The following is a 10154-nucleotide window of genomic DNA, read 5'->3' on the forward strand; positions in this document are numbered from 1 at the left end:
AGTCTGTCCTTACTGTGCTGTTCTTTCTGTTTTTAACTATTGTACAGTATCTTTGAGTTTTTAAAAGCGCTTATAAATAAAATGTATTATTATTATTATTATTATTATTATTATTATTATTATTACTATTTTTATTATTATTATTATTATTATTATTATTATTATTATTATTATTACTATTATTATTATTATTATTATTATTATTATTATTATTATTATTACTATTATTATTATTATTACTATTATTATTACTATTATTATTATTATTATTATTATTATTATTATTATTATTATTATTATTATTTAACAACCGGCTGGCAACCCCTTGCTGTTAAAGTGCGGATTAGCGTAAACCAATAGCGAAGCACGTTCTAGGACCGAGCACGTAAGCCGGAAGTAGAAGTCGGACGTTCGACGTTGTAAGTTGCCCCTATCCAACATGTCCGCCGTCGCTTGCGTTCACTGAACAAAAACAAGACTCGTGGAGAATGGCAGACGTCGGAGTTGACGAGCTTTCACAGCTTGAGTATTTGTCTTTGGTGTCCAAGGTCTGCACGGAGCTCGACAACCATCTGGGAATAAGTGACAAAGATTTAGGTTTGTACTTTTGGGCAAAAAAAGCTTCCGCCCCTAAACTGGAACCCGAGCTAACCAGCTAGCTCATGCTAACTATCTGTTCTTAGCTAAGCCTCTTCAAACTGTATTTAGCGTGTTTTCCATTAGATAAAGTTAATTCAATTACATTTTGGGACTACTTTAAACATGTCAACATAACTTAAATAAACGCGTTGACCCTTTTTCTGTTAAACTACAATAAAAAATAGGAGTTAGCATTAAGCTGTTTACTTCACTGACCATGTTTTTTATTCCTTCTGGTGAATAAATATGTTTCGTTTCTGTTCTTCTCAGCTGAGTTTGTCATCGACCTTGCTGAAAAACAACCGAGCTTTGATGGATTTAAAGAACTTTTGCTCAAAAATGGAGCAGAATTCACAGTAAGTGTAATAATCAGGTGATATTAATGCACAGGTGTTATGAAGAGAATTGTATACCTGCAGATAAATGAATCACCTCGCTGTAAAGCTTTTAAAACGGTTTAAATGTTATTTATTGGATAATAACTATCTGAAGATTATACTTTATAAACATTAAGTGTCCTTATTGTTGTTAAGACTCGATTGAAGATCTTCATCAGTCAAGTATGATTATAACACACACTCCTGCACTTTGACTTATGTCAATACTGTCCATTTACTACTCTGTTTTTACACATTTACATTTAATCTTTATATTTAAGACTAGTAATGTTTAGTTAAATCCTGGTTGTATATATTCACATTCTTAATTTTGATATTTTTAGTGCTTATTTACTTTGTATTTAATATTATATTGTGTTTAGATTTGATAACATTGTGTTTTTTGCTCATATTGTGTGTTTGATAACCTGCTGCTGTAACGCCACAGTTTCCCAGTTTGGGATCAATAAAGTAATTCTATTCTAAGTTAAATATGAGCTGCAAACAGCGTTTTCCTCTTTAGTGTCTGTGAAGGAGCTTTAAGGATGAATGCATCATTTTGATTTCTTCAGTATTTTCCAATGCATGCAATTCTCAGCATAACACCTGTAAATGAAGCTAAACTGAAAAGTGAACTGTGCTGAAAACCTTGTTTTTTTGTGTTTTTTTTTTAAAGGATTCTCTCATCAGTAATTTGCTCAGGCTCATTCAGACTATGCGACCTCCATCCAAGGCATCTACCAGCAAAGGTAAAATCATTTTACTGTCGAACTGCCAAAAACATTTCTCTACTGATGTTAAGTAGATATCAAGGGGCATTTCACTTAAACACCGGCTGCTCTCTAAAAAGGTAAATCTCGACATCACTTCAGAGCTATTCCAGTAAACATTCCCTGTATGCTTGTGCAGTAATTGTACAATAATATATTCAGAGTCTGTAATAATCTCTGCCATATTTTTTAATACAATTTGTCTCATTTTAGGGTGGACTTCATTTTAAGCAATCATCATTTAATTTAAAACAGTTTCCCCTAAAGCTCTTTAATATTTTCTTGCTTCTTGTTCACACACAAACGAGAAAACGTGCACATCCAAACCAAATAGGAAAGGTGCAGAGCAAAAAAAACACTAAGACGAAGAAGGCGTCTTACCCTGCAGGACTCCTTATTTCAAAAGATTGTTTCACCAGGGTGACGTTTCTAGCACACCTGCTCTTCATCTGACACACACACAACTGTGAATCTAAACTGCTTCATTTATTTAGTTTCTGTGTTCAATGCCATTTGTGGCTTCTGATACGTTTCTACTCTGATTCATCTTTCAGCCTCTGAGGCTCTGGACAAGCCCAAGACAGAAAAGGACAAGTTAAAGGAGCTGTTTCCCGCACTGTGCAGAGCAAATGATCCAGCACCAAAAGTATGTGTGACTTAAATACAACATAGGAAATGTTGCTATAAAGAAAAAGTGATGTCTTTCTACAAAATCTTTTTTTGTTTGATCTCATCAGAAGCTACTAGATGAAGATGATGTGAAAGTAGCAGCTGATGCCATGAAAGAGCTGGAGATGTTTATGCCCAGTGTGAGCGGGACAGAATCTAAAAACGGCAAGAGCAGGTACAACTTCAGACTCGTTACATTTTTGTGTTCAACTTGTTTTGTTCAATGGCAAATACACGTTTTGAGTGTTTTCATTTCATGTACAATTTCTTACCGCTCCTGCAGGTCAGAGAAGAGCAAACGCCACAGTCGGAGTCGCAGCCGAAGCAGAGACAGAGACCGACACAGAGACCGCGACCGTGACAGAGATCGGGACAGGGACAGAAAGAGACGGCATCGCTCTCGTTCCCGGTCGAGGTCCAGGTCTCGCTCCAGAGATCGTGAACGGCACAGAGACAGAGAAAGAGACAGAGACAGAGATCGCGGCAAAAGAAAGGACAAATCTTCACGCTGGTCGGAGCGCTCGCCCAGTCCTAAAAAAGACGCCGACTCTGACCGCTGGAAGGACAAACATGTGGACCGCCCTCCACCAGAAGAGCCCTCTGTTGGTGACATCTACAACGGCAAAGTCACCAGTATCATGCAGTTTGGATGCTTTGTTCAGCTGGAGGGGTTGAGGTCAGGATACAGTGACCAAATTTCCATTAACAGCAAAAGTTGAAGATTAAACTTCAAACTAATGAAATGTCCTTTTTATTCCCAATCCCTGTGAATGTAGGAAACGATGGGAGGGTCTGGTTCACATTTCCGAGCTGCGTAGAGAAGGTCGTGTGGCTAATGTGGCAGATGTCGTCAGTAAAGGCCAAAGAGTGAAGATCAAGGTGCTCTCCTTCACTGGATCAAAGACCAGCCTCAGTATGAAGGTAAGAAGAAGAGCGGGTTAAAACCACTTGAACAGATTTAAAATACAACCTGTGGCTCCTTTCCAGCATGTCGTTCCTCACTCCCTTTCTCCTCAGTTTCTGACTCTATCCAATGTCCTATCTCTAAAAAAAAAAAGACATTAAAAAACCCAAATAAACCTTAACAATCAAACTTAGCAGTATGTGCTCTCTTCACAGCTGATACTGTAATCCCTTGAATTGTTATCAAGCTTATATTTTTCCTTCTGTCTTTCTCAGGATGTGGACCAAGAGACAGGAGAAGACCTGAACCCCAACAGGAGGAGGAACGTAGGCCCAGACGGAGGGGAGGAGATCTCCATGAGGAACCCCGACCGACCGAGCAACATGAACCTGGGCAACGCCCCGGAGCTGGAACAGGATGACACCCTGGAGCGCAAGAGACTCACCAAGATATCTGACCCAGAGAAGTGGGAGATCAAACAGGTGGGTACAGGTAGCGTTGATTTGTGCGCTAATAGAAAGTTGCGGAAATTGCTGAAGTGAATCCTTTGTAGTTTTATTTTGTTACATGCTTATATTCATACTGTTTGTCCACCTGCAGATGATCGCTGCCAACGTTTTGTCCAAAGAAGAGTTTCCCGATTTTGACGATGAGACGGGAATCCTTCCCAAAGTTGATGATGAAGAGGGTAAGAAATTAAATATGAGTCTAAAAACAGCAAATACACAAAACATAATACTGAACTGAGATGTAACGTGTTCTTCACTGCTTTCATATTAAGTATGATGAGGAGTAGACTCTTTGCTTATTGGTCATGTTCTCTGTCAATCAGATGAGGATTTGGAAATCGAGCTGGTTGAAGAGGAGCCTCCGTTCCTGAGAGGACACACCAAACAAAGCATGGACATGAGCCCTGTGAAGATCGTCAAGGTGAGGCATACTCATGCACAGACACTGCACGGCAAGTCAGTCACATATGAGCTGAAACTTATTTATATTATTTTTGGTTAATGTTGAAAAATATGGTCGAACAACCACTAAGAACAGTTGATTCTTTTCATTTGGAAAACTAATTTGCTTATCTCTCTGACTTTTGAGGTTTATTCAACAAACGTGTTCAATGAATGCAAATACAAACTGCTCATTTACCTCACTCCTGACCTCTGTTGTTCCTCCGCACGTAGAATCCAGATGGCTCCTTGTCTCAGGCGGCCATGATGCAGAGCGCTCTCGCTAAGGAGAGACGAGAGCTGAAGCAGGCGGCTCGAGAGGCGGAGATGGACTCCATCCCCATGGGGCTCAATAAACACTGGGTCGACCCGCTGCCAGATGGTTAGAAATCCATTATTTGTGCACATTAAGTAATTTCTAAGACACAGCTGTTGATGCTGAAGTATTATTCATCCAATCAGTTTTACATTTGCATGCTTGAGTTTGGATTATCGATCATTTTAATAAGCACCTTTTTAAGATTATATTTAATTTGCTTCTTGGCGTCTTGGACTCAGATTGCATCCCAGTACAAGTCATGATAATTAAACTGAGGGTTTGTCTTGCTGAATAAAAAAACACAGCGTAGTCTGAATCTGAAATGAGGTTTGCTGCATGATGGCACTAGGCTGCATCCCTCAGGCGTGCCAGTACTGCAGATGCTCGTCTGGTTTTGTCTGGAGTTTGTATCTCTCTGGATAGAATAGTCTTGCAGTGTTTCAGGGTGCTTGTATCCCCTCCATGCCCCCCTCCAGGTAGACAAGACAGTTCCTTAGAGTGGGACTCGTCCTGCTCTCACTTTGCTAATCTGGCAGTGACATAGCTATTACTTTGTTATAAAGAGCCTATTTTTTACAAGGACACTTCTTCTTTGTCTTGCAGCTGATGGTAGGCAGATTGCAGCCAACATGAGAGGCATTGGCATGATGCCCAACGACATCCCAGAGTGGAAGAAGCACGCTTTCGGAGGCAACAAGGCGTCCTACGGAAAGAAGACCCAGCTCTCCATCCTGGAGCAGAGGGAAAGTCTGCCCATCTACAAGCTGAAGGAGCAGCTCATTCAGGTCTGTTGTGCTTTGGGAGTCTTTTCAGAGGTTGAAGCTGGATGCTTCATGTGAGACTTTATAATGGATTCTGATCGGCTTCTACTGAAAATGTGATTACCCCTTTAACAAGCAGATGTGCACGCTTTGAGATGCACTGAATGGAACATCTGCCAAATGCAAATGACCAGATTACCCTAGTTTATGTCATTAGTTTTTCTATGCTGCTGACAAAGTGATTACTATATAATAACTACACAGTAGAGGTTTCACAGTGTAGCTGTTTGAGTCATTCTTCTATCAGCATTCTTGTTTTGCTAATATCCAAACAGAGATTAAATGCAGAGGCTGGAATCGTTACTTTATAATGATTGCGCTGGTGGTGCAGTGGTTAGTGCGTGTACTCCATGTATGGAGGCTGTAGTTCTCCAAGCGGCCGGCCCGGGTTCAAATCCCACCTGTGGCTCCTTTCCCACATGTCATTCCCCACTCTCTCGCTCCCTGATTTCCAACTCTGTCCTATCTCTCCATTAAAGGCACAAAAAGCCCAAAAAATAAATATTTTATAATGATTGCTTTCCATTTTAATCTCTCACAGGCTGTCCACGACAACCAGATCCTCATTGTGATTGGAGAGACGGGCTCCGGTAAGACCACACAGATCACTCAGTACCTTGCAGAGGCCGGTTACACCACCAGGGGGAAGATCGGCTGTACGCAGCCTCGTCGTGTGGCCGCCATGTCGGTCGCCAAGAGAGTCTCTGAGGAGTACGGTTGCTGTCTGGGACAAGAGGTGAGTGATTCATCCTTTACTAGATGAACATGTTCTAGTTTGACATGGTTAAGTCTGACCACGTCATGGCTAAACTATATATATATTTTTTGGTTTAGGTGGGTTACACGATCCGTTTTGAAGACTGCACCAGCCCTGAGACGGTGATCAAGTACATGACAGACGGTATGCTGTTGAGGGAGTGTTTGATCGACTCTGAACTGGGCCAGTACGCCATCATCATGTTGGACGAAGCTCACGAGAGGACAATCCACACCGATGTCCTCTTTGGTTTGCTCAAAAAGGTAAGCAAGATGAGCAGAACTCTACTTACTCAGGGGAATTAAAAGAAACTTTGTCTCATTGTCACAAACATGCTCAGCTTTTCTCGTTCTTGCCTCCTCTCAGACTGTACAGAAACGCACAGACATGAAGCTAATCGTCACATCAGCTACTCTGGACGCCGTGAAGTTCTCTCAGTATTTCTATGAAGCTCCCATCTTCACCATCCCAGGAAGAACATATCCGGTGGAGGTCCTCTACACCAAAGAACCTGAGACCGACTACCTGGATGCCAGTCTCATCACGGTCATGCAGATCCATCTGACAGAGCCTCCAGGTACGGTTTTAAAATCTTAAATTGCACGTTGCATGTTCCTGTGGACCCAAACATCTCAAGTCTCCATCTCAACATCGATCTCGTCTCTCGTCTCTCCCAGGTGACATCCTGGTGTTTCTGACGGGTCAGGAGGAGATCGACACGGCCTGTGAGATCCTGTATGAGAGGATGAAGTCTCTGGGTCCTGATGTCCCTGAACTCATCATCCTGCCTGTTTATTCCGCTCTGCCCAGCGAGATGCAGACCAGGATCTTCGACCCGGCTCCACCCGGCAGCAGAAAGGTGAGGAGGTTTAACATTTAGCATTGCAAAGCTGCACATTACAGCAGTCATGAATTGCTTCCTTTTGCATGGTAACAATGTAGTAAATTATGGAATTGTTATCCTGGTTATCGAAGAATAGAATAGAAGATACATGTTGTGTTTTAAGGGCAATAAAGTTAGGTCAGTAAGTATGACTTGATGTGTACTTGCCTAAACCTTTGAATCAGTTGTTGACCTTTCATATTTCTTTCCCTCAGGTCGTCATCGCCACCAACATTGCAGAGACGTCTCTGACCATCGATGGAATCTACTACGTGGTGGATCCTGGCTTTGTCAAACAGAAGGTGTACAACTCTAAGACCGGCATTGACCAGCTGGTGGTAACTCCCATCTCACAGGTACGACACAACATCAACAAGAGTCAAAATGTCAGATAATTTTTCATATCTTATTGAGCCGTATTTTTAAAATATCTGTTATGAATTTTAGGCTCAGGCTAAGCAGAGAGCAGGTCGAGCCGGCAGAACGGGTCCAGGAAAGACTTACAGACTCTACACAGAGAGAGCCTACAGAGACGAGATGCTCACGACCAATGTGCCCGAGATCCAGAGGACTAACTTGGCCAGCACTGTGCTCTCTCTGAAGGTAAACAACGCGCTGAAAACAGCTGCTAAAGACAATTATTCATGCTACACAAACGTGCAGCTGAAGTTTTACAGGAGAGTGTGGTTCTAAATACATTAATAATCTCTCTCTTAACAATAATGTTTCCTCCACCAGGCGATGGGCATCAACGACCTCCTGTCTTTTGACTTCATGGACGCTCCTCCCATGGAGACTCTGATCACGGCCATGGAGCAGCTCTACACTCTGGGCGCTCTGGATGATGAAGGTTTACTCACACGGCTCGGGAGAAGGGTGAGAAAGACTTTGATTTAGAGGTTTATCTCTTTTCTTTTTGCCCATGTCGTCGTCTTCTTTGACATTGTTCTAATATTCTGTATCTTTTATTTTCTGTTCCCTTTTCTTCCAGATGGCTGAGTTTCCTCTGGAGCCCATGCTGTGTAAGATGCTGATCATGTCCGTCCATCTGGGCTGCAGTGAAGAGATGCTCACCATCGTCTCCATGCTGTCGGTGCAGAACGTCTTCTACAGGCCAAAGGTAAGCCCAACAAAACTACACCCACATGTCTAAAAAGACTCCTGCTACTCTTCCTGGGGTCTGCGACATGATCACCGGTAAACAGAGTACAAATATACCATACAAGAATTCAATAGGTGGGCTGTTTTTACATCAAATTAGAAAATCCAGATTTAAGAAATGACACAGTTTTTAACATTTTACGTGTAGATACTTTTGTAAAAAAAAGATTTACTACATTAGTCACAATCTATAGAAACGAATTCAGAGGATAATTTGCTGAATGTAAATCTAGAAAAAAAAAACAATAAGAAGGTCTACAAATAACATATGTGGTGTTCAACCACTCGTTGTTTATTCTAGGCATGAGATCTGGTTTTATTTTCTCCATGCAGAAAAGTGAAGAAGAAAAGAACAGACAGTTTCTATTTTCCTTTCCTCCACTTTTCTAAATTCATTTGTTTCTCTCAGCATAAACTCCCACACAGGGCCGTGCATTGATCTGTCCTCGATCTATTTTCCTCTTGTGTTACAGGACAAACAGGCCTTAGCCGACCAGAAGAAGGCCAAGTTTCACCAGCCTGAGGGAGACCACCTCACACTGCTGGCTGTGTACAACTCCTGGAAGAACAACAAGTTCTCCAACCCCTGGTGCTACGAGAACTTCATCCAGGCTCGCTCGCTGCGCAGAGCTCAGGACATCCGCAAACAGATGCTGGGAATCATGGACAGGTAAAAATCATAAAGCTAACATGGTAAATGTCATTAACTGAACCTGGGATTGCTTTGACTTCTTTCTGGTTTCTCATGAACCTCCAACATGCTCTCTTCTCTTCAGACATAAGCTGGATGTGGTTTCTTGTGGGAAGGCGACGGTCAGAGTCCAGAAAGCCATCTGCAGTGGTTTCTTCAGAAACGCAGCCAAGAAGGATCCTCAGGAGGGCTACAGAACACTTATAGACCAGCAAGTGGTTTACATCCACCCCTCCAGCGCTCTATTTAATCGCCAACCTGAGTGGTAAGACTTCATCTGTCTTTAAGATTTTTGTAACTTTGGTAAAATACTGTCGTTAAGGTATTCAAAAGAGTTTAAAAATTCAGTTAGTGACGTCCTGCTTCTTATCCTCAGGGTCGTATATCACGAGTTGGTCCTGACCACGAAGGAGTACATGCGGGAGGTGACCACCATCGACCCGCGCTGGCTGGTGGAGTTTTCCCCCGCCTTCTTCAAAGTGTCCGACCCCACACGCCTCAGCAAGCAGAAGAAACAGCAGCGCCTGGAGCCTCTGTACAACCGCTACGAGGAGCCCAACGCCTGGAGAATCTCTCGCGCCTTCAGACGCCGCTGAGTCTGATGTTGTTAATGCAGAACTTCAGTGTTTTGACAGCGATGAAATAAACAGATACAGCACGGGGAAATGTGATCAGACCCTGCTGGTTTATGTCTGTGTCTTCACCTTCAGACTGTTTTCACTCCTTTTTTCTTTTTCTTTTTTGTACACGTTGTACATTTTCCACCCGATAGGTCCGTCATCGTCCCGTCAGTCTGTGAGGGAATTTTAGCAGCTTTAGTGTAGAGAACTCCAGAGCTACTTTGTTTTCATGGCACTAATACAGCAACAAAAAGAAAAGGTCCACATCTGTCGTGTAAGACGGCTGTTTTAAAGGATAATCTTCTGTGAGGAGATTCTGTAAAACGGTGGAGGATTTATTTTGATATTGTGTAAATTTGAACAGCTTAATGCTCAACGTGAATATGACCTGATAGAAATGTAAAAGGACCTTTTCATGAGTCAATACTCCTCTGTCAGACTGTAAGGATTGATCTGCACATACAGTTTATGTTTGATAGATTTTGTACTATGACTATGACGGCATTTCACTCACTTGTCTCTGTATCCTAAACTGTTGCTTCGCTCAGCTTGTCAATGAAAAATATGTCCTTATTAAATACAGTTTTCTTAAG

At 42.0% G+C, this 10154-nt stretch overlaps 1 protein-coding gene across 1 annotated transcript; it reads left to right on the forward strand.

Moving 5' to 3' along the window:
- The first annotated feature begins 416 nt into the window (after positions 1 to 416).
- LOC109992398 (ATP-dependent RNA helicase DHX8) lies at positions 417 to 10153 on the forward strand. Its single transcript, XM_020644972.3, has 23 exons — positions 417 to 597; positions 910 to 995; positions 1693 to 1765; positions 2341 to 2432; positions 2524 to 2630; positions 2739 to 3131; positions 3232 to 3376; positions 3635 to 3841; positions 3960 to 4047; positions 4192 to 4289; positions 4544 to 4691; positions 5232 to 5413; positions 5991 to 6185; positions 6284 to 6469; positions 6573 to 6783; positions 6884 to 7065; positions 7305 to 7445; positions 7537 to 7692; positions 7828 to 7965; positions 8081 to 8209; positions 8724 to 8920; positions 9027 to 9206; positions 9318 to 10153. The coding sequence occupies exons 1-23, from the start codon at positions 489 to 491 to the stop codon at positions 9535 to 9537; spliced, it is 3663 nt and encodes a 1220-aa protein (XP_020500628.1). The 5' UTR covers positions 417 to 488; the 3' UTR covers positions 9538 to 10153.
- The last annotated feature ends 1 nt before the right edge of the window (position 10154 follows it).

The sequence above is a fragment of the Labrus bergylta genome, chromosome 21 (assembly GCF_963930695.1).
Source record: "Labrus bergylta chromosome 21, fLabBer1.1, whole genome shotgun sequence".
NCBI classification, from domain to species: Eukaryota; Metazoa; Chordata; class Actinopteri; order Labriformes; family Labridae; genus Labrus; species Labrus bergylta.